This window comes from Cygnus atratus, chromosome 2 (genome assembly GCF_013377495.2).
Source record: "Cygnus atratus isolate AKBS03 ecotype Queensland, Australia chromosome 2, CAtr_DNAZoo_HiC_assembly, whole genome shotgun sequence".
NCBI lineage: Eukaryota > Metazoa > Chordata > Aves > Anseriformes > Anatidae > Cygnus > Cygnus atratus.
The window spans coordinates 159,365,021-159,388,824 of record NC_066363.1 but is presented as its reverse complement, the minus strand read 5'-3'; the positions used below and the strand labels follow the sequence as shown (position 1 = coordinate 159,388,824).

General features: G+C 59.0%; 2 protein-coding genes across 10 annotated transcripts in view; both read left to right on the top strand.

The window, feature by feature from the left end:
- Positions 1–5,730, top strand: part of ZC3H3 (zinc finger CCCH-type containing 3) — a 138,599-nt gene extending 132,869 nt beyond the window's left edge. For all 9 annotated transcript variants that reach the window (XM_050709035.1, XM_050709038.1, XM_035566402.2 and 6 more), the window contains 2 exons: positions 3,543–3,626; positions 3,722–5,730. In XM_050709035.1, coding sequence (XP_050564992.1) covers positions 3,543–3,626; positions 3,722–3,753 — 116 coding nt within the window. In that variant the 3' untranslated portion in view covers positions 3,754–5,730. The remainder of the gene's footprint in view (positions 1–3,542; positions 3,627–3,721) is intronic.
- A 4,666-nt stretch (positions 5,731–10,396) lies between these two features.
- Positions 10,397–11,294, top strand: MAFA (MAF bZIP transcription factor A). Its single transcript, XM_035566381.1, has one exon. It carries the CDS (start codon positions 10,431–10,433, stop codon positions 11,292–11,294), a length of 864 nt encoding a protein of 287 aa, XP_035422274.1. The 5' UTR covers positions 10,397–10,430.
- The last annotated feature ends 12,510 nt before the right edge of the window (positions 11,295–23,804 follow it).

Genomic DNA, 23,804 nt, shown 5'->3' with positions numbered 1-23,804 from the left:
GGAGGAACTTGGGAAACTGCTAGCGAGCTTTTTCCATGCTCTCCATCTTCCCCGCGTCCCATCGCTTCGGGATTTGGGCGCCTTCCACCGGCTGCACGGTCCCCGTGGGTGCAGGACACCTCTTGCCACCTTCCTTTTCCCCAAGCTGTCTCCATCCCCCATCTCCCAGCCTCACAAATCGGGGGGAAAAAAAAGCATTTTTCAGCACTCAGCAGTGGGCAGGGAGGGGATTTGGGGACAGGGAGCAAAGCCGCCTCCTTTTGTCCCCCATCCCGGGGGATTCCCCGCTGGCAGCGCCCCTTTAAATCCCCTAAAATTCCCCCGTCCCTTCTCCCCCTTTCCTCAGCATCTGGCTGAGGCGGATTTTGTTTAACTTGGTGGGTGCAGCTGGAGCCGCTCGGCGAGGATGCGTCTGGGGGAAGGCCGGGTTTTATTGAAAAATATAATGGTGCCACCTGAAGCGTGATTTACTGCCGTGTCCACTCCTCGGACTTGATAATATATTTCTATTAGATTTCCTCCTTTCACTCCCTTCTCCCGGCGAAGAGTGGCAAGTTTCTCCGTCTGCCTGACACCTTCTTAGGCTTAGGCAAAATAAATGTTGATTTTCATCAGAAGTAAGAGCGCTGGAAGTCCTAATTCTCCGGCGAGGCTGACAAGCTCAGCAAAAGCAGCTCGGCTCGGCGCGGAGGGCTCGTGATCCAGCCCCGCGCCTCTCCTCGGGAGCAGTTCAATCATCGTAATGAAAAAGGGGCTTCTTAGCCCGGCTTTCGCTAACTAGAAATGATATACCTGGGTTCCTGGAAGATGGATTGTGTCGCTCCCGAAACGCGGCGGGGGGTGGGGGTGGGAGGGAGGGAGCGGAAGGCGCGCGAGATGCGCCCCGAGATTGATCGCGCCATTTGCAGGATCTGCCGTGCGCAGAGGCAGAAAATGGAGTTGGGTTTGCGGGGCCGACGGCGTGGTGAGGTCCCCCCGGCCCCTTTCCACGGGCAGCATCTCCTCTACCCGCAGTCAGAGGTGAGAAACGCCGGCCCTGATTCACCTGGCTGCTCTTTTTACAACCCACCGTGGTTTTGGTTCCTTACTGCCGCCTCGTCTTTCCACCCTCGGGGTGGTTTTTTGGAGGAATACGTTTGAAATCAGAGCTCGGCCCCGTGCAGGAGTCAGGGAGTTAATTGCGGTCGATGTAGAAGCCAGCTTCATGCTTGTTTCTTTTTTTTTTTTCCCCCTCCCCCCAAAGAAATCTATGTTTCTCCTTCCGTAATAATATTTGCTTTGAATTGCAGAGCGTGGGCTCTTGTGCCGCTTGCACGGAGATGAGCTAATGAAGTTTCTTCGGGTTCCTCCGGGGGAAATGAGCCATTTGTAGGGTTCCCCTTGGACTGGGGCTGCAATCCTCGCGGGGCAGCGATGGGGAGACGCTGGTGGTCCCCTATCAGGCTGGTTGGGCAGCGTCCCCGCTCCTCCACTGCCGTACCCGGCAGGATTATCGTGCCGTGATGGCTCTGATGGCCCCGATTTTGGGGATGCCGGGGTCGCCTGGAAAATCGGGAGAGCCTCGGGAGGCTCGGCGGGGTGCGGGTGGCTCGCGTCGCCGCTCCTCGAACCGCATTAGGGTGACTGATAGCCGCGGCCGTCGTGGCTGCTCTGCAGCCCTCTGATGTATGGGTGTTATATTAAGGGTGGAAAGGTGCTAAATGAGCCCTCTTTATTTTACATAAATTAGCTCCAGAGCTATGTATCACTGCCACGGCGCCGTAGACTCCCAGCAAGTTTGTTTACCCAAGTTTAGAAGGGAAGAAGAGCTCGCCGACGTGACCTGACGCTTCCCCGCGGAGGGGACGTGGTGCTCGTGGGCTTCCCGGTGCTAGGTATGGCCTGGGGACACCCCTTTTGTAGGATTTCTGCAACGACGGTGCCTTGGATGGCCAAAGAGATTAACGGGGTCAAACCAGAGCCGGTTGTGTGCTGCTCATTCTCCAGTCTATGACCAGAACGTCTGGGCGAGGTTTGGGCTGGGTTCTCTCCATCTCCTTGCTGCTCTCCTCCTGAAATCCCAAATGAAAAGGGACTTCTCCGAGTAGACCTGGCTGCTTACCAACGTTTAGGTCCCTTTTCCTGGGAAACCTGCCCCTTTTCCTTCCCATGTTCATTTCGGGGTCTTCCCCTCGCCCACGTGGCCGCCACGCTTCTGCCTCCCCGTGGGGAAGTTGTGGCCAGCGGGTGGGACCCCGTAACCACCTCCGTGAGCTCCGCAGGGAGGCAAAACGGGAGCAACTCGGCCAAAAGGGACGCTCAGCATCGTGGTGGAAAGGGAGGAGAACTTCGTGCCATCCACCGTGGTCCACGGGGTGAAAGGAGCTTGGTGGGGTTCGGGCTTTATAGGGGCATCTGGGACCCTTTTAGGCGCAGCGGGCACGGGGAGGCAGGGTTTGCTTTCCTCCGTTCCCGTCCCTTGTTGCTGCTTTGCTTCCAGCTGTTCCTCGCATCTGGCAGGCACCCAAAAAGAGGTTTCTTCCCCTGCTTTTCCAAGGGCTGGATGGGAAACGGCGGTGGGGGGACCCAGCACCGGGGGACTCCCTTTGGGAGCAGGGCAGCAGCTGGAAACCGAGAGCGGAAAGTCCCCGTTAAAACCCAAGCTGAGCTTGCCGGCGGCGTAAATCCCCCAGGGAGGAAGCCTCGCCTTCTCCACCTCCACCCCGCTCTGAAACAGCAAAAAGTCCTCGCCCAGAGCACCCGGCGGGGATGCTCGGGGTGGCTGAGCTTTCGTCCCCCCAAATCTTGGCGCCCTCGGGACGGGGCCCGGCCGCCCTCGGCTAGATGGCAGCAGCAGCGCTCTCACGCCGGGCGCCGTTCCCATCCGCGCAGACCGAGCGAATCCCCAAACCCTGCTGGCCTCGAGGCGCCGGATTTGCCACGGCCTCGTCACCGCCAGGCCGCAAAACCCATCAGCTCTGCAGCCCCCCCCCCCCCCAGGTCCCCCGGGTGGGTTTTGGGTTGTTTTTCCCTCTGCTGCCTCGGAATCGGTGGTCGGCGGCTCGGATGCGTGCGGGTGCTCTGGGTGCCTGGGCAGGTTGTGACGCCCGCCTTATGCTGCAGTTTGAAGATTTAGCCTCTTTTTTCCCCATAACTTGGGGATTTTGCAACCAATTCAGTGTTCTGTGGTGGGAAGGGACCTGTGCACACCCTCGTCCCGTGCCTCTTGCGGGGGGCTGGGGATGCTCAGAGGGGTTTGGGGAAGCAGCAAGCTCCATCCCAGCCACCACAAAAGGGGACATCTGTCACGGAGACCTTCCCCTGGGGAAGGGGGACGAGTCTGCACTGAGAGGCTGGGGACATTTGGGGGGGGGAGCACAACCAGGCGGGGGGACACTCGTGTCCTCGAGGGCAGTGGCGGAGCAGCGCCCAGCACGGAGCCGTGCCTGCAGAAAGTCCTCGCTGGAGCCAGTTTCGGCTGCGGTCTCGGTTTCTGGGCGCAGTCACCTTTGAGGGAGGGGAGGTCGATGACATTCTCCCAATTTGTCCCTTTCTTCTCCCAGGTGGCACCAAGTGGAAAAGGACCTCGTCGTGGGCGGCCTCGCGGGACTCGGAAAACGCCGCTCAGGAGGAGGGCGGCGGCAGAGGTGAGACTTGCCCCCGCTGCCCCCCCTCCGGAGGTGGAGCACGAAGCCAGGGCGCCGCGGGACACGTGCCACCCTTTTTTCTTCCCTCCTTCCAGGCAAACGGCTGCAGATCAAGCCCCGGCTGTGAGCGTTGTCCCCGCGGCAGCCGACCAGCTCAGGAAAAGCCAAGCCAGGCAGCATCGCCTGGCGCCTACCTCAGGACCCCGTGCCGGGACGTGGCACCCCCTTCTTGCGTTGAGTTTTGGGATGTGGTTTCGCCAGAGAGCCTGGCAGCGGCGCGGAGGAGCAGCGCCCAGTCCGTGTCGCTCAGGGAGGTGGTTTTGTTGAAGTTGTTTTGTTTTTTTTTGCCAATAAATTCTCTTTTAAGGTGGTTTATTTAAGGCTCCCCGGGGAAGGCTGAAGAGCGGAGACGTTGAGCCGAGCACGCGGGCGTGCATGGATGCGGGACTCGAGCACCCTGCGGTCATCCACGGCCGCGTGCCCGCCTCCAGGTCAGCGGCTCCATTTGGGACGACGAGCCCGGTGGTCGCAAGTCATCGTGGTGGGATGTAGCAGGGCGTAAAGCCCCCGCCTGGCTCGGCTTTCCCATGCCGAGAGCCCACCTGCATCCATCCTGCTCCGTCCCTTCTCTTTAGGAGCGCTTGGAGCGGAGCCACATGCCAGGCTGAGCGCTAGCGGCAGCGTGTGCCAGCAGCAGCGCTGAGCTCAGGCCGTCGCCGCGGGCCAATTCCCCCGCAGCACGCCCGGCTCTCCCCGTCCCAGCGGGGTTTTGCTCTTTTGGAAGACCCAAACCAGCTCCTTCGGGGTCTTCGGGAATCCGGACGGGAGCAAAGCAGCCTCCAGGCTGGTAGGAAATAACCCCGGTACTGCAGCTGCTCCGCGTGTCGTGGGCACATCCTAAATGTTCAGCTGTTGTCCCTGCTGCGGTATGGATCTAATATCTCACGGCAGCAGCCTCGGTGCCCTTTTTGCATCACCCTAAAGCAGCTCTCACCCACTGTGTCTCTGTTCCTCCCGGCCCTTGATGCTCCTCTGCACCAGCCACGATCGGTGTGATGAGCTGTGCAAGTCTCAGCTCCTCCTGGCCGCTTGCTGCTGGCCCTGCAGAGCTGCCAGTGCTGTGGGTGTTCTGCATCCGTGGATTCAATTTCAACCCCAAATTCAGTTTGGTTTCGGGGTGGCGGATGCTGCTCCCCCTCTCGGACGCGATTTTGAGGACGGGGAGGCAGGATTTGCCCATCCACTGTCCCTAAATAGCAGCCCCTTGGGGCAAACTCGATCTAGGAGCCCTTCGGGGAAGAGGCGGCGGTGTTGCACAAGGCAGGGCCGTGCGCCCCGTGGGGACAGTTTCCTGGCTCTGCCTGCACGTGCCAACATTTGTGCTGCAAACCCGTCTTGCTCGCTCCCGACGTCCGCAGCACCCTTCACCCTGCTGCTGGCAGAGCTCGGCCGCTTTCGCTACACCCATGAGCCCCTCCTCGGCATTTGCAACCCGGAGCCCGCTTCAGCAGGCAGAGGGGTGAGCGCTGAGGCCGAGCGGGGATGCTCGGTGTCCCCGGGGAGCAGGCACCCAGGTGTGCTTGGCCGTGGGGTGGGTGACGAAGCCACGGCGCCGCAGCGGGCTCAGCTGCAGCCGTGGCTCCGGCAAGGCTGGCGGCTGCGTTTTCGCCCCCTCCACGGCCCCGAGGGGGGTGGATTCACATCCCTGGGCGAGCTGGGTGCGTGCACCCCACGGACCGGGGGTTGTTGTCACCCCATCCACAGCCTGCCTGGTTCCTTGTGGGGTCACGGGATTTATGGCAGGCAGAGCACACCCCCCCCCCCCCCCCCCCCCCGGGTCGTGTTTCGCCCCAAGTGCCTGGCGCATGGCTCGGGTGACGCGGGGCATGGCAGGCCACCAAGGGCCCTATTAATTAATGCCTGTCACCTCCCTGGGCTCCTCCTTGTGGGCAACCAGGGGGTTTAATGCCACGTGGAGGCGAGCTGGGGGTGGCCGTGTCCCCAGCGTCCCCCCGGTGTCCCCCCCGGTGCGGCGGGCAGCGCACAGCGTGTGTACAGAGCTCTCCTCGCCCCGAGCTGTTTTTAATAAAGATGTCATCGTCCCCCCCGTTGTTACCACATGTCTTTTATTAACCTGTGCGTTTTGATATTTAAATAAAGGAGTTCCTGCCTGGAAAGCATTGCTCGTCTTTCAGCGACGTGGAGTCTTGCAGCGGGGGGAATGGGTGCGAATCTCCCACCTCATTCCCCAGAGGACGCGTTCGGGTTTTAAATTGGCTGAGAAAACCTCCAGGAGGGGTTGGCCAGGGAAAGATGTTTTGTAACTTTTCCCCTTTCTCCCCCGCAAAAAAAAAAAAAAACCTGTTTCTTCACGCGGTGCCCAGTGATGCTTTCCGGTGTCGAGTCAAAAACCTAAATTCACCAAAAATCACCCTGGAGGAGACGGCGAAGTCCCCGGGGGTGGCCAGCACGGGGTGACAGTGGCCAAGGAGCTTCGGCAGCTCCGGTACCGACCCCAGCCCAGGGGCACGAGGCTGCAGCCCCGTTACCGAGCAGGCTAACAAGGATTAAGGCTCGCGCCGAAATAATTAAGCGAGGCAAAGGCTCCGCTCACCCGAGAGCCCCGGCTCTGCCGCCCACCGGCGCCTTCCCGGGGAATATCGTGATTTATTGCCGGCTGTCGTTAAAGCGCTGCTGCGGGGTGATTGATTTCTCAGCAGGGATAAATGCAGCCCCTGGAGAGGGGTCACTGAGCCCTGGTGGATGTTTTGTCCCCCCTTTCCCCCCCCCCCCCCCCCAAAAGCAGCCCCGATGGCTCGGTGATGGGCACGGGGAGGCTTTATCCGTCCCCCCTGCGAAGCCAGGGGTGCCGCCGCGGTGGGCAGGCGCTGCGCGAGCCCCCAGCGGGGACAAGTCCCAGGGGACAGCAGCGCCTTGGCAGCGGAGGGGACCCCGGGGAGGGACACACAGACACGCACGGGGCAGTGTTTCTGCAGGGCACACCGTAAACATTTCCTGGAAGTCCCTTCATTGTGGGCCAGGGCTGCTGGCACAGCTCTTGGTCCCCTGCCGGGGAAGCAGGTGCCGGGGGAGCATCGCTTTGCTGCCCGTCATCGGGGTGGCCGTCCCCAGCCCTCCTGTCCCGTCCCGAGGGGGCACGGCTCTGGGCAGTTTTGTGTCCCCCCAACCCCCCCCCCCCCCCGCCCCCGGGACAAAAATTGTCACTCGGGGAGGATTTCTAATCCTCCCTAGGGGTCGGATCCGTGCGAGGGGACGACCACCGAGACGGTGCCACCGGCCCTACAGTGAGGCAGGGCGGCCACCCTCCCTTGCCCCGATGGGGACGGCCACCTCGTTGTCCCCACGACGGCCACCCGGGGCCACCACCATCCCCCCCCCCCCCCCCCCGCCCCGGTTTCACACCTGGACGGGGAAACTGAGGCAGCACCCGTACGGAACCGAGGCGCCCAGCCCCGCTCCAAGGGTTAAAGGATCGCCCGAGCTGCCCGCTCTAAAAGCACGGGGTGACGCCACCCCGCCGCCATCCCGCGGCCTCCAACCTGGTTATGTCACTCGACCGCCCCCGGGTAAACTTAGATGACCGAGGTGCTCGGCGTGGCGGGGAGGGACGGGGACAGGGACATGCCACGGGGCCCCGGCCGCGCCACTGTACCCGGCCACCCCGCTAAAAATACCCCCGAGAGGGGGGTTGGGGGGGGGCAAGAGACGGCCCCTCTTGGAGCCAGGCCCGGCCCTAATCCCTTCATGGCTCTCGGCCACTGTGGGCGGCTGCTGCTAACGCGGATCGGGGCCGGGTGGCCTCTGCGGGAAGGGAGCCCAAAATCCTGGGTGCCCCGAAGGTGTCCCAAGGGTGCCCCGGGGCGATGGTGGCACGGCAGCGGGGAGGTGGCACCCACGGGGTCCCCGCGTCCTACGGGCACTGCCTTTGGGGTCACAGCTGTGTTGTAAAATATGCTTATAATTTTTTTTTTTTGGGGGGGGGGGGGGGCGTTTTTCCCCTTTTTAGGAGCGGAAGGTAGGGGGGGACGCGCGTGGTTTCTTTCCCCGCATTTTCCAAGCTGGAGGAGTGGCGTTTTAATTTCTTTTTTTTTTTTGCCGGGAAATTGAGAAAACGTGGTTAAAATCAACTCACAAATACATATATATATATATTTATATACTTACATATATTTTATGTATTAACTATATATATATTATACATATTTTTGTACTCCCTGGCTTGGTTTGATTCGGGTTTTCCCCCAGATTTTCCTTCTCCAGCCTCACCTCTGCCTGTAACCGTGCCCCCCCTGGGGGGGGGACAAAACCTCCACCCCCCCGGCTCTGTTTTCTTTTGATAGAAGGAGGATGGGGAAGGGGACGAAAAGCACCCAGCCCCTCCGGATGGAGCTGGTGAAATAAAAATGGCCCCGATATTATCCTCGTTGGGGTGGGATAAAGGGTTTTTAGCCTTCTTCCCTCTCCCTTTCCCTGGAAAAAAAAAAATAAAATAAAGAAAAAAAAAGTAAAGAAGAAAAAGTAAAGAAAAAAAAAAGAAAAAAGAAAAAAAAAAGAAAAAAAAGAAAAAAAAAGAAAAAAAGAAGATAAAAAAAGAAGATAAAAAAAGAAAAACCCTTTTTTTGTGTGAATGCAGCCCAAAACAGTCCCTGATTCTAACCGGGCCAATTGTCACCGGGAAGGGCCCCGTCCCGAAGGGACCGAGCAGGTAGCAGGGTGCTGGGTGCGTGAGGGTGGAGGGGACCCCACGGGACGGAGCCTTGGGGTCAGGCTGGGGTGGTTGGGCGCTGGCGGCCCCGCGCCTCAGCTTCCCCCGGCCCCCTGGTTGTGGGGAGCCGCGGAGACCCCCCCCCCCATCCCTCGCCCCCCAGCGCCTGTCCCCACCCTGACCCCAAAGCCTCCAGCCCCCGTCCTTCGCCCCGCTGCTCCCCAACCTCGCCCCCGCTTCCCCGCCCGGCCTCGTCCCTCCGTGCTGCAGCCTCGGCAGCCACGAGGTGGCAGGGCTCGGAGCCTCGGGGGCCGCATCCAGACCAGGACCACGTCCCGCAGGGTGCTCGGCACCCCGGCACCCCGCCACCCCGCCACCCCGGCACCCCGGCACCCCGGCACCCCGCCACCCCGGCACCCCGCCACCCCGGCATCCCGGCTCCGCAGCACCCCAAGGGGGGGGGATCCCATAATCCACGCTGTCCCTTCCCCGCGTCGCCCTACCCAAAGGCGACGTCCCGCCTCGGAGCTGCGTTTTGGTGCGTTTCACCTGGATTTTACCATTCCCCCCCCCCCCCCCCCCCCCCAGCTCGATGGCCTCGAGCTGCCTCGTGCTAAATTCCCACCCACGATGCGGCCCCAAAAAATGGGGGGGGCACGCAGGCGCCGGGGTCGCCTCCAGCAGCTGCCGGCGGTCCCCGGGCACCAAGAGTTGGCAGGAACGGCTGAAAAAAAAAGGCGAAAAAATCAAGAAAAGGGATTGCGAGGGTGCCATGGGAAGGGTGCTGGATGCTCGCGGTGCTGGGAGAAGTGGGGTGGGGAAGGGGCTGCGCCCTGCTTTGGGGCCTGGTACCCACCGGGATGGGATGGGGTGGGGCGGGAGGGTGGTGGCCGTGCAGGGGGAGGTGTCCCGGAGGCGGACGCGTGATTTGGGGGTGAATAAACCCAATTTTGGGGCTTTTCGGTCCCTTTTGGAAGAGGGAGCGGTTTATTTCTGCAGAAATCTGATTATCGCTGTTCTCACGGAGCTGCGGCCCCGTGGTAGGACCGGGGGGGGTCCCGGGGGGAGGGGGGTCCTCAGGAGGGTCCCCGGGGGGGGGGGTCCCCAGTTCTCCCCCCCGCCTCCTCCCCCGGGGGCACCGCCGAGCCCTCTCCCCGCCGTGATTGACAGCCGACCCGGGGGCGTTGCCATGGGGATATGCTAATGAACCCGCGAGGGCGCCTTGCTGATTGGCGGAGGGAGCTCAGGCCACGCCCCGGGGGGCGTTCCCGGGCCGTTCTCCCCGTATATAAGCCGGCGGCTCCATTCCGCGCCCGGCAGTGGCAGCGCCGAGCACCGGGGGGGCGGCCCCGGGAGCGCGCCCCGGGGCGGGGAGGGGGGAAGGAGGAGGAGGAGGAGGGGGCAGAGGAAGGCTCGCAGCAGCCCGGGGGTGGGGCCGGGGCAGGTGCCAGGGGCTGCAGGAAGGGGCGGGCAGGGCCCTGCCAGCTCCTCGCCATTGGGCTCCGGCCGGAGGCAGCGGCTGGAGCCGGGCTGGAGAGCGGCCGGTCCCGCACCGCCGGGGCTCCCGTTAACAGGGGATCCCCCCCGGAGGCGAGGCTCCAGCGGCGGAGGAGGAGGAGGAGCGGAGAGCCGTCGGAAGCGGCTCCCGGAGGCCGGCTGAAGGCAGCAGCAGCCCAGCCTCGGCGGAGGTTCCCGGAGCGGCGACCTCGGAGGCAGCCGGCGGAGGACGAAGAGCCCCGGCGGAGGCTGCCGGAGCCCGGCTGAAACCGGCGGAGGAGCCCCGACGAGTCCCGGAGGCCGGCCTCGACCGGAGGCTGCCTGCCCGTCCTCGTCTCGGAGGCTGCCGGCGGAGCCCAGCCTCGCCGGGGGGCTCCCTTCTCTCTGTCCCCACCGCGGATCCTCCACCTCCGGAGCCCTCAGCCTCGCCGGAGGCTTTCCCCCCCCCTCCCGTCGGCCTCCCCCGTCGGAGGGAGGCCGGCCTCGCCGCCAAGCCCCGCTCCGAGCGGCGGTGCCACGGGGGAGGAGGAGGGGGAGGAGGAGGAGGACAGCACCCTTCGGCCTCCCTCCATGGACTTGAGATGGCCTCGGAGCTGGCCATGAGCGGCGAGCTGCCCACCAGCCCCCTCGCCATCGAGTACGTCAACGACTTCGACCTGATGAAGTTCGAGGTGAAGAAGGAGCCGGCGGAGGCCGAGAGGCTGTGCCACCGCCTGCCCGCCGGCTCGCTGTCCTCCACGCCGCTCAGCACCCCTTGCTCCTCCGTGCCTTCGTCGCCCAGCTTCTGCGCCCCTAGCCCCGGGGGCCAACCCGCGGCCGGGCCCCCAGCGGCCTCCCTGGGCTCCAAGCCGCAGCTGGAGGAGCTCTACTGGATGTCGGGCTACCAGCACCACCTGAACCCCGAGGCCCTCAACCTGACGCCGGAGGACGCGGTGGAGGCGCTGATCGGCGCCCCGCACCACCACCAGCACCACCACCACCCGCCGCAGGGCTACGAGGCGTTCCGACCCCCCCCTTTCGGCGGCGAGGAGCTGCCCCCGGGCTCGTCCCACCACCACCACCATCACCACCACCACCACCACCTGCGCCTGGAGGAGCGCTTCTCCGACGACCAGCTGGTGAGCATGTCGGTGCGGGAGCTCAACCGGCAGCTGCGGGGCTTCAGCAAGGAGGAGGTGATCCGCCTCAAGCAGAAGAGGAGGACCTTGAAGAACCGCGGCTACGCTCAGTCCTGCCGCTACAAGCGGGTCCAGCAGCGGCACATCCTGGAGAACGAGAAGTGCCAGCTCCAGGGGCAGGTGGAGCAGCTCAAGCAGGAGGTGGCCCGCTTGGCCAAGGAGCGGGATCTGTACAAAGAGAAGTACGAGAAGCTGGCGGCCCGGGGCTTCCCCCGGGAGCCCTCCCCGGCAGCCGCCCCCAAAGCCGCCGCCGACTTCTTCATGTGAGCCCGGCCCCTTTGGGGAGGGGGGGGGGGGGAGGGGGGTGGCTTGGGGGTGTTTTGGGGAGCATCCCCCCATCCCCCAGCTCGGCTTGAACCGAAAGCCTAGTTTTCTTTCGGAAATACGGGGAGGGGGCGCTGGAAATGGAGCCCCCCCCCCCCCCGCCGCCTTTGCTGGGGGGTGGGGGGGCGGCGGACCTGGAGCAGCCTGCATGCGGGACGTGTAGGGCGCGCCCCCCGGCAGCGCCAGCGCCAGCCCGGTGGCTTCTTTCCCCCACCCCCCCCCACCCTTTCAGCCCTGCGTGCTTAACACAACCCCCCCCCCACCCCCCCCCAACGACCTCCCCAAAATTATCATCATTTTCGGGGTGTCCCCACGGATCTGCCCGGGGGGGGGGGCCCCGGCAGCGCTGCGCCCTGCCCGCACCCCGCGCCGCCCTCCCGGCCGGCGAACCTGAGCCCCCCCCCCCCCCCCTTAACTTATTCACCCCTGTACATATGTAGAAATTAGTTAGTTTTCTGCCTTTTTTTTTTTTTTCTTCTGAGCCTATATTTTGCTTGGTGATTTACGGGGAAAAAAAAAATGCAACAAAAATCCTTTAAAAAAAAAAACATGAGTCTTAAAGTTTGTATGTAATAGCATGCAAATAATATCCGAGTTAATTTAATGATGTTGGGAAGAAGCCGAATGCACTATATACAGGAATCAATTGGGTTAAATAATACTGTTGTTTTATAGAGATTTAAAATTATCTATGCTCATAAAAAAAAAAAAATTTAAAAAAAAAAAATAGTGGGGGGGAGAGGTAACAATTCTAGGGTGACCTGAAAGGCAATATAGTAATATATGGACTGCAAACGGTTGGCTGCTATCTCACTATGCACCAGATTTATTTATTAACCCTCGGGAAACGAAATATTATTTTAACCTCGGTGTCGAAGGAAGGAAAGAAAATGCACATTACTTCTTGCGCAAAAAGGAGGGCGGGGGGGGGGGAAAAAGAGAATTCGTGCAATTGTGCTTGAAGCGAAAGCGGGGTCGATCCTGCGCGGAGGAGCGGGACTTTTTTTTTTTTTTTAAACAAGTTGCTTATTTAAAAAAACACACACACAAAAAAATAATAATCTTGGGGGGAAAAAAAAAAACACAAGGGTTTTGTGGACAAAGCGAGCTTTGGAGCCTGGTGCATTTTAGGTACTGATCGTGCGAAGCGTTTTTAACGACCTGTTGTTTCGATTTGTGACGGTTTTAACGATGTTGCATCAAGATAAAAACTTATATTCAACTAGAGCCTGGGTCGGCTTTTCTCTGAAGCGGGGACCCCCGCAGCCTCGCCTTTCGTTTTGGGATTTCCTTCCTCTTCCCCTTTGAGCCTGGTACCGATGCGAACCCTCCCGGGGCGTGGGGGGCTCGGGGAGGGCGAACCCCGCGTTCCCTCTCGCTGGCGGCGTCACCTGCGAGCGGGGACCGCGTTCCCCCGGCTCTGCCCTGCTTTGCTTTTTGCTTTTCACTTTTCCTGCCTCTCTTTTCCAGCCGGGAACCCTCGTTTCCCCGGCCGATGGGTCCCGGGCGCCCCGAGATCTCCATCCCCGCGGCTGCCGAAAAGTCACCTTCGCCCCAGCCCGGGGACTGCGGATCCCGTTGGACCCCAGGCTGCCCGACAGCGAGCCGCTGGCTTGGTTTTAAACGGTAATAAATGTTTTTTTTTTCTTTTTTATTTCCCCTTTTGGCTGCTCCCTTCTGAGTTTTTTTTTTTTTTTAATTAAGGGAGGGGGGAAAACTAACAACAAGAAACAAACCCTTTTCCTTCTTCATTTTTGCAAATGTTTCGGGGTTGGTCGGGGACGTGCGTTCCCGGCGGCTACATGCCGCGCTGCTTGAGAGCCCGGGCACGGCCGCGGCCGCTCGCTCCCTGCTTTTCCCCGGCTACTTGCGACAGAGCCCGTGCTCCGAAGTACTTCTGAACTTTTTGTAGGTATATTTTTATTTTTTTCCCCTTATTTTTGCCCCCGGGCTGTGGCGAGGTTCCTCCTGGCTCCCTCCGTAAATCTGCTTCCCGGGGTGGAGAAGCCCCGCAGCGCTGATGCAGCCCCCCTGGGGCCCCTCTGTCTTGCTTTCCCTGGCCACTTAGGGCTTTTTGGGACCAGAGTTTTTTTTTTTTTCCTTTAGGATTTTTCTTGGGGGGAAAAACCCAGCTGCTCTGGGTCAGGCTTGTTGAGTTTTTGGGATGGGAGCTGGGACACACGGAGGGATCTGCGGTCCTGTGCCTGATGCGCCAGGGCTGGGCTGAAGGCTCTGGGGGCGGAGGACTGTGGGGTTGCCCACCCCCTTTTCCTATTTTTATTTCGAGCCTGGGAAGTTTTTGCCATCCCCACCCTTGCCTCTGCAGCCAGCCCTGCTGCCCTGATCGGCTTCCATCGGGGCATCGCTTCCTCCCCTTGCTATTTTTTGGGGGTGGCTCGCGGCTCCCCGGTGGGGTTCAGCCCATTTCTCTGCAACACCTCTTCCTCCCGGTGTTCCCCCCATACCCTCCCCTCCTCAGCACATTTTCGGGGAGCGTTCCCGGCCGTCCTCTCCGTGACTAAATAAGGAGAGTTTGGGGAGGAGAGGAAGGGGTCCGGGGCCAGCGATTCCCTGCACCGCAGCAGCACTCGGGGCCGCGCGGGTGGCCCCCAGCCCCGGTCACCCCGCTCCATCCTTGCTCCTCCTGCCCGTCCTTCACTGGTGTCCCCATTGCGTCTGTGGGGTTTTGCCAAGCCCCAGTCCTGCTTTTGGGGGAGCTTAGCCCCACAGGGTCTTGTCCCAGGGTCTGCTGCCATGCTATGCAAACCCCAGGACAGCTGCAAGCGGCTCCTGCCCCCGATGCCTTTCCTTGCCCATTCGGCACAGTGCAGGCAGTGGTTTGGGGCTGAGCATGCCTGTTTTTTCCCAATTCCTTGTTTTTTTGGGAGCAGATCCGTTCCTGCGTGCCCCAGCAGCCTGTTTTGGCGATTGCAGCATCACCCACTCCCCTTCATCCCTGACCCTCGGGGCGTTTCCCCGACCCATGCTCCTTGCACTACTGTGATTTATTTTTGTTTTACAACCCCTGCTCCCCTCCCACCCCCATTTATTTTCTTCTGGCACCTCCTGGAAATCCCCTAAGCAGGGGAAAAAAGCCCTCAAAAGGGGCACAGGGCATTAGAGCCTTATATCAACAGTGGGGACCTGGTCCCAAAGCCGATCTCCTACGTGGGGGACCATGACAGCCCCTGAGGACGTTTAGGGGCAGAGTCACCGTCCTCTTTGCTCATCCCCTGTCCCTTTGCAGCATTGGGGTGCAGGGAGCAGGGACCCCAAGTGTCCCCATCATCCCAGCTTGTTCCTGGTACTGCCCCAGCCCCAGGGCTGCTGCTGGCAAATAAATAACAAAAAGTAAAGTGGTTCATCCCCAGAAGGGAATTACTTTCTGAATTATTTCCTTGCTGGGGACAGAAGGACTGAGCCCCCCCCCCCCCCTTGCATCGTGCCCTAGGGAGAAAGGGGATCCAGGCAATGCCCACTGGCATTTTGGGATGTTTGGGGTGCTGGGTCATGGCTTGTGCAGCACATCAGGGCTCTGTGTGCGCTGGCAGCGTGTTTTGTGGGTGGTGTGCGTGCTCGGGGCACATGTTTTGGGATGGAGGTGTGGGGGACCGCACAGTTGCAGCGTGTTGGGGGAGCGTGTGTGAATTTTGGGTTGCTCTGTCCCAGTTTTCAGATTTTTCTGCCTGTATCGCAGCCCCGGAGCGGGGCTGGAGCCCCATCCCCAGGCACCCGCTGCTCTTTAACCCCTTTGGGGTCTGCGTGGGGCTGCAGGACCCAGGGGCTATTCCTAAAACACTCCTCAGCTGCATCCCTGCTGCCGGCTTGAGCGGCCACGGGCGTTGCAGGGCTGGGAAATAACCGCAGCCCTCTCCTCCAGCGGCCCCACTGATGGCTTTTGCAATGCTCTCCCTGCGGGTAGAAGGGTGATTTCGGGGGATGTGGGTCCCAAAAGCTGCAGCGCCCCCAGGGCTCCTCGCCCAGCCTCCCAGCGCCATGCGGGTAAGCAGCTTTCTGCAGAGGGGCAGAACGAACACTGTGCCCGGCCGACCGATGCGGCATCGCCAGAGTACCCCTGGCTCATCCCTCGTCAATTATTGATGCTAACACTCGGCAGGTTTGCCACCGAGCTGCTGCAGTGTGCTCTGCACAAGCCCCGACATCTTGGTAACATGAGCCCGTGCTACGGCCCTGCGATAGTCGGTCGTGGCCGGGAGGCCGCTCGGCACAAATTCGGGGCCGGATGAGCTGGAAAAGTGTGAATTGGCCAAATTTCCTGCAAAAATAAATCCCCCCCTGTGAAATGAAAGCCTTCGTGGGTTCAGTGCCGGTCTCGGGGCCGGTATGGTGAGCCGTCCCCAGTGTGGGTTGGAGCTGATACTTTTTGGCTTGGGGTGGGTTTTAGGTTCTGGCTCGGCTGCCGTTTGTCTTTCTGCACGCTCCTGCCTTCCTTGCTCCGGGCCTGGCTCCTTCCTCGGGGCTCCCATGTCCCCGGGAGCCAAACCCTGCCCTGTTCCCCATAGATAAATACACCTATAGGTATAGATCGTGCTGGAAGAACACAGCTAACCTGCTTCCGACAGATCGTGGGCTCGCTCGCTTTGGCATTTGCCCAGCTCGTCCCTGTGGCTGGGATTTACTCCGAGGTGATGCCTTTTGCACCAATATCGCTGGGATCCTCCCGGCTGGACGCCACGCAAGAAATCCCTGTGCACAGTGAACACAGCTGGGTTGTGATCCCCTGAAATCTGGATATGCTGAGCTCTCGCAGGGTTTTTTTTAAGACTACACTTGCAAAGCACAAGCACGGGGCGCCGGGTTCGTTGTCCTGCAGCATCCAGCCTCGGGGCATGACCGGTTCCGGGCGGTGGAAATAATAAAATAAATTCCCCCATGTGGCTGGACTGAGAGTGTTAATGGGGAAAGGGCACGGTGGGGGGCTGCTGCTGTGGGAGGGGGGTGTAGGGGGTGGGATATGGGGGAGGTGGGATGGAGGATATGGGATGCAGGAGGTGGGAGGTTGGGTACAAGATATGGGGCAGGTTACAGGACATTGGATGTGGGATGTGGAGTGTTGGAAGTGGGATGCAGGATGGCAGGTGTGGGATATGGGACTTGGGGAATAGGATATGGGGTGTGGGGTGCAGGATTTGGGGTATGGGATGCTTGCCTCTAGCAGCCCCTGTGGTGGTTTGAGTGGTACCCATGTCTCTGCCATGGCACCGTGTGTCGGCTCTCGCTGCTGCTGTGTCAGGAGGAAGAAGCCATGCTGGACCATGCATGAAGAGAGAAGATTTTGCATGCTGGAGCACAAGGAGTGAAGATTTCAGGTGCTGGAGCCTGGCACTTCCCTAATGGGACAAGCTCCAGCAAGGACGCGGTGCCAGTCATCGCCACCACGGCAAGTCACTCCCGGCACGTTTATTAACAATTTTTGGGAGCTATTACTCCTCCCTTTCCATCACTCCAGGTAGGATTTATAGGATGAACCCATGTGTAACTGCGTGCAATAGGATACCCACGTGCATGTGTGCACCAAAACCCTCTGTGGTGTCACCGACCCCAGCGCCTTGTCCCCCACATGCCCCATGCTCCTCACCCAAGCTCCCCAATTAACTCATCAGCTCGTTGCCTAATTACATACCTGGAGGAATCCAGAGGCTTCTTGGGTTTTCCCTCCCCCTTTCCCCCTTCCCGGGGAGGGGGGCAGCTCGAGCATCCCCCCTGCTCCCCCAGCGCCAGGTTATTTATTCATGTAACAGGCCGAGGTTGGTGCGCAGCTCGGCGCAGCCCTGGCAGCTGTCTGCTCCCTGGGAGCGTGAGCTGTAATTTGCACAAGCAAAAATAAACTAATTGTTATTTTCCATTTACATATGGGGAAGGGAAAAGAGGTGGGGGAGGCGGCTGGGGAGCAAAGGGGAGCCTCGTGCCTCCAGCCTCTCCTGGGGGTGTGCGCTGGGGGCTCTGCTGTCCTCCTGTTCCCATGGACCTCATCCTGCCTGCTCAGGGGTGATGCTGCTGGCCTCGGGGGGGGGGGGGATAGTTATGGATTTAAGGGGCTGGACCATCATCTTCCTCACCGCAGGGACAGGGTTTGCTGGTCTTCCCTGGAGGTGAGGTGCGAAGCCCATCTTGGTGCCGGCACAGCCCGATGGGGGAGGATGGGTTAAGGAAAGTCCTGCTGGTGCCAGGCCACCTTCAGGGGCTGTGGTGGGTTTATTTGGGGTTTTTGCTTTGGCTGTGGCGTGTGCAGGTCACAAAGCAGAGCCTGGCCAATGCCAACCACCAGAGACACAGTGGGAGCGCAAGCTGGGCTGATGCTCTGCACGTCCACCACCCCTCGTCTGTCGTAGTGCAGGTCATTTGCTTGCTTTCTGTGGGCTTTTTGGGGGGATTTTTCATGTCCAAACACCTTTCAACCAACTTCTCCTTAGTCATCTAGGCTTTCAATCAGACACCAGCAGTGAGTTATGGTCCTTGCTCTTAGTGCTCGACTGAATGGGTCGCTGGAGGGCTAAGGATGCCCTGAGACCTTTGAGCATTTTCTCAAGCAAGAGCTGCAGAAGGGCAGGGGATGAAGACAAGTCTGCTGGATTCTGGCTTGTGATGGCCACAAGCATGGTGCCAAATGACCAAGGAGGCTGCGAGCCCTTCCCTCTCATTGCCTTGTTGCAGCCCAAAGACTCCTCAGGCCAAGGAGGAGGAAGAGGAGGAAGGGGAGGAAGGGGAGGAAGAGGAGGAAGAGGAGGACACCCATGGTCTCACGCCTTGGGGGACAACATCCCAGCGTGCAGCGTAGGAGACCCCCGCCATGCTGGCACATCCCGGGAGCCTTTGTCACAACCCTTTGAACGAGATGTCGCGGGCGTTTAATTCAGATTTACGCTGACAGGTTCTGTCCGTTAATTAAATATCAATTGATTGTTCGGAGAACACTTCCTTGGGTTTATCACGTTTCTGAGAGACAAATCAAATTGCCATGTCATTAACTTGCAGCTATACAATCCATACATAATTACTGTCTTATTAATACCTTCAAGTTACGAGGAAGTTTTAGGCAATTAATATTTGTGGGATAGTTTGTATCAAGTTAATGCCGTCAGGGTTATGTTAATAATGCGGACATCTAATAAGTTGGATAATTAACGTCTTTCTCGTTAGCATCTTCTCAGATGCCAGTTAAATGTCAGGCCAGCCTTTGTGGCCAGGCTGTATTTAATTAAACGTGTTATTACGGAGGGACTCATGTCTGTTACATGCGAATAGAGACAGGTCGTGGGGCTCCTGCCCTGCCTGGGAGGCTGATGCGAAATGGGATTGGGGCTGGTTTGGGAACAGGATTTAGGGAATGGGATTTAGAAAATGGGATTTAGAAAATGGTATTGGGGCTGGTTTGGGAATGGGATTTAGGGAATGGGATTTAGGGTCTGCTCACAAGCCAGGATGCAGGAGGAGGCTTCTTACTATTTTTTTGCCTTGCAGGAAGGTCAGGATGCTGCTCTGGTCAGTGCTGGACTGTCATTGGTTGGGTTGGTTTGGGTTTAAGGGTTGGTCTTCCAAAAAAAATGGAACAGAGGCACAGCAGAGTAGGGAAGGGACTGCTTGGCATTGACCCCACATTGCTCCCCTGTGGTTTTCATGCTCCTCATCCCTAGATTTGGGGAAAACCATCAAGGAACATGTGTTTGTACATCACCATGTGTCCAGGGCTGGGCTGCTGGGACATCACCTCCTGACATGGACCATCCCTGCAGGAGGGCTTGGCTTTGAGATCTTCACCAGGAGATGGCCAAGCCCCAGCTGGGCCTGGCTTGCTTTGCCCACAGCCTTCCCCTCCCCGGTGCTCATGAATAAAAGATGGACCCTACCTACCTGGCCTCTTTGTCTCTGTGAAATATTCATCAGCTGCTGATTAAGTTTTAAGGAAGGGCTGTTGTTGCCCAGGTGCTCTGCCATGCTCCAGCTACCCAGAGGCAGCTGTTTTGGGATAGGAAGAGATTTGATAGGGTTGAGATTTGCCCTTTCCGAGTGCTCCAGGAGAGGGGTGGGGAGAATTTTGCTCCTGGCAGGACTCCCTCCAAGAAATCCTCCTGGGAGCAAGGATTTATTCCTGCCCCGGCACCGGCCTGCCAAGGAGAATCTGGGGCCATTTCCCAAGCTTTTGTGTATTGATGGGGTTGGAGGAGGTTGGTGGACTGGGGATTTGCTTCGTGGGGATTTAAATACAAATAAATCTTATAAAAAGAAATAAAAAATTGATTTATTTATTCCTGGGACAAGGAGGACGAGGCTGGGCTCAGCTCCCATCTGGAGAGTTGGCTCAAAACACGGTGAAGCCCAGCACCTCCAGACCACACTAAGAAGTGTTGAAGACAGGAGGGGAGGAGACACGAGCCACCATGCCCACGGAAGAGAGAAATCCCTTGGGTGCCCTGAATGATGTCCTCCATCCCTGGCAAGAGTGGTGGCTGCATAGGTGGCTCCTCTCAACAGCGAAACCTTCCTGGGACAGCATTGCCCCATGAATATTTCAGGAGCTAGTGTGGGGCTCCAGAGGGTCTCCAGAGATGGGGCATTAGTGCAGGCTGAGGAAGTACCAGAGAAGTGAAGAAAACAGCGATGAAAACCAAGAAAAGACTGCCAAAGCCACAAGGTCAGGCATGAAATATTGATGGGGCCGTGCCGCACTGGAAGGGAGGTGTGGAAGCCCTGGTGAGGCTACGGCACCCCAGGCGAGGCCCCCTCTGTGTCCATCACACAGATGCACACCTGGAAAAGTTTGGGCAGTGGTTAAGGATGTCCAAGCTGACTTTTGTAGAAACCAGACCTGCCAGGCACCTTGTCTGCCAGGTGCTCCTCTCCCAGGCTCTGTGAAAGGTGGGTGGTGGCACTGGGACAGGACGCGTGGTGGCCCCAATGTGAGTGATGTACAGGTTAGAGCTTGTAGGAAACACCGGCTGTGGTGCTGGTGGTGGGTTGGGTGGGTGGGAGGAATGGGCCATGGGATGGAGGTGATTGTGTAGGAGGGATTGGCCATGGGATGGAGGTGGTTGGGTGGAAGGGATGGGCCATGGGATGGAGGTGGTTGGGTGGGAGGGATGGACGCTATGATGGAGGTAGCTGAGTCGGACGGATGGGCAATGGGATAGAGGTAGTTGATCAGGAGGGATGGGCAATGGGACAGAGGTGGTTGATCGGGAGGGATGGGCAATGGGACAGAGGTTGTTGAATTGGAGGGACAGGCAATGGGATGAAGGTGGTTGTGGTGCGCAGTGCAGTATAGTTGGGAGGATCAGGCAATGGGATGGAGGTGGTTGAGTGGGATGGATGGTCAATAGGATGGAGGTGGCTGACCAGTAGGAAAAGACGATGGGAAAGAGGATGTTGTGGTGGGAGGGATAGGAAATGGGATGGAGGAGGTTGGGTAGGAGGGAACCTTCAAGTGGAGACCCCAAATGGGGTCCGTGTTTCCCTTTCTGAGGCCAGCCTAGAGCCAGTGCCCATGGACTCTGTGCCAGGCAGCCTGCCCAAACCCACAACCGCATCCAGCAGAGAAATCATCCCCATGTACCAGGGCCCTCTGCTTCCTTTCCCACTGCCCCAGCTCCTGCATGCAGCTCCCCAGCCACCCCAAAGACGAGGTTCCCATGCCGGCACCCGATCAGCTCTTCCTAGAAATAACACCCCGTCGAGGGCCGTATTTTCTTACACAAATGATTTCTTTTTCGCCTCACCACGAGCTCATTAGCATTCCTAAACATGCCCGCGTGGATCGATGCAGTGCTGGCCCAAACCACGATAGTCGATTCCTGCTTGCCAGGAGCTTTTACCGCCCATCTAATCAGGCAGGGCCCAGCTGACGGCCAAGTCTTTCTCTCGGCTTTTGTTCTCGTATTGGTCACCGCTGATTAATTTCCAATGGGTTAGTTCATCAGAGAAGGAGGCTCTCCGGTTTAATTAGGAACGGGTAATAGGAATGCGTATTACACAGCTGTCCAGTGGTGGGGTGTTGCAGGAGTTTCAGCTTTTCTTAAAATAAAGAAAAACTTGGGGAAAAAAAGGTCTCTTTTTGCAAAAAAGGGTCTTTTTTTTTGCAAAGCCAGCATCTGGTATGGGAGCTGATGCAGAGGGCTCCTTTGGCACTTGCCCCAGCCCTCTTCCCCCGTGCAAACTTCTGGTTGGGATGCTACCAGGATGGGAGCAACACTTTGCTATGGAGGTTTTATGGAAGGGGAGGGATGGCCCGGTGGTGTCAGTGCTGCAGGTCCCCGTGCAGGCTCCTGTTGGCTCTGCGGGCTCCAGGTCTCCTTGTGAGGAGCTGCCGAGTCAGCAGGCTGCACATCTGCAGCGCGGGATGCGCCGGAGGACGACATTAATCAGCCTTCGCCTCCGGACTTCGGCAGCCGCCCCGCGCTCGCAGCTGTGCCAGCGCCCTGGGAAATAAACTCCATTGGCTCCCCTCTGCTCTCTGGGGGCTGCACCCTGACCCCAGGGGCTTTTGGGGCTGGGAGACAGATACCCCAAATACCTCCTGCGTTGGAAGGGTATGAATGTCGGAGCCACGTGGGGCTGGACCGAGAGGCGAAATCAGGGCTCCAAATCCTCCCTGTGATGCTCGGGGTGGGGGAATAAGACGTGATGGGGGCTTAGAGTGGGGATACCCATACCGTTTGCTGCAATCCCTATGGGGTCTGGGGGTCCCGTGCTGCTCGGCTGTGCTCTCGGGCTGTTGGATCCAGGAGCTGGAGGAGGCCACGGTTATCGGTCAGATAATGCACTGAATTAACGCCCGAGGCAGAGCTGAGCTCGTTATGGGCACTAATGAACTCAGCCTCAGTGGAAATGGGTTGGGGGGGGTGGAGGGGGGATCACCTCCCACTGAAGACCTCCAAGCCTGATCTTGAAGGAGAGCCCATCCCCGTGCCTCAGTTTCCCTAATGAAATGTCTTTGGGGACGTCGTGGCTTGGCCTGGCTAGCTGTGAGTTATATTATATCGTCAAAGGTTTTTTGGGGGGCAGGGACCGCTGTGTGCTTGTGCTCACAACCCCGTTTTCCCTCCCCTGGGTTTCAAACCTCCCTTCCCACACCTGCATCCCAGTGGCTACGGCTGGGGGGGGAACAGCGCTGCCGGAGGCAGCGGGATGCAGGAGATGGGGACCCCACGGGCACGGGGACACTTCGGAGCCACTGATGGCAGCCGGTGTGGATGAGCTGGGTTTTGTTTATTACATTGTGCTCCCTTCCCTTTGGGCATCGGCTCTCCATGGGGGTTGGAAGCAGGAGGGATTGGGAGGGGGGGGAACGACGACGACTCGGTGCAGCGCGCGAGCGCTTTGTGTTGTGGTGTAATCAGTACTCACTTATTCTCTTTGATTTTTTTTTCTCTCCTTTTTGTTGTTGCTATTTTTCATGTTTCCACCGTGTCGGCAGTTTTCTCCCCCTACTCCCCCCCGCTCCCGGCCCCCCTTTCCCTTGTGATAAACCAGAAACCTGAGACCAGGAATCATTCAGGTTGCAAAGGACCATTACTGGGTCACCGGTCCTGTGCTGTGCCATCCTCCAGCCGCTGTTTCCAGGCTGTTAACCCTACACGAGCTGCGAGAGACACCCTCCGTGCATCCCTCTTGCCCCCAGCACTGCTCTCTGTGCAAAAATAGCCAGCAAGCCTGAAATGCCCCAGCAGAAAGGCCAAAAGAGAAGCTTTTGGGAAGCTTTTGGCTGGAAAAAAATGGGTTCGTGCACTTTTGGTGGCGGGATGGGGGATGCTGCATGCTCTGCTTGATGGTTGAGGTTGGAGGCTCCTCTGGGTCTCCATGGTCCAAGCCCTCTCCTCCAGCAGGGCCACCTGCAGTAGGGTGCCCAGGACCACATCCAGACAGCTTTTGAAGATCTCCAAGGAGGTGACTCCACAACACCTCCAGATAACATGTTCATTGCCTTTTCAGGGATTTGGGGTTGGGATGGAGCATTTGAGGATGCTATGGAAGATTTGTGGGCAGCACCGTGGGATAAACCAGAGCTACAGGGCTACAAGGTCTGGGAAGGATTTTAAGCACTGAGGCGCTCAGGGGGCATTGGTGGTGCTGTGAGCAACAAATCCTGCTGGGATGCTGGGGACAAACTCGTGGGCACCAAAACACTACGGGATTCCGGAGCAGGAGGTGGGGCAGGAGAATTTCAGGGCCAGGGGCAGAGGTGTGAGCACCTGGGGAGCATCGTGGGCAGGGAGGTGCTTGGGATTAGCGGGATGAGTTCAACCTGTGGCTATGCAGGGACAGTGGGTGGGATTTGGGGCATCCTGGCAGTCTGGGATAGTGGGTGGGGATGGTAGGTGTGCTGTCATTATTGGATGTTATTGATGGAAGGATACAAAAAAATACCTACACTATTTTCCATTTGGATCAGGTCAAAATGGACTGTGGAATATTAAAAAAATAAATAAATAAAATACA

Excerpts from the sequence above, each read along its gene's own strand:
- MAFA (XM_035566381.1), top strand. The coding sequence starts at position 10,431 with ATGGCCTCGGAGCTGGCCATGAGCGGCGAGCTGCCCACCAGCCCCCTC.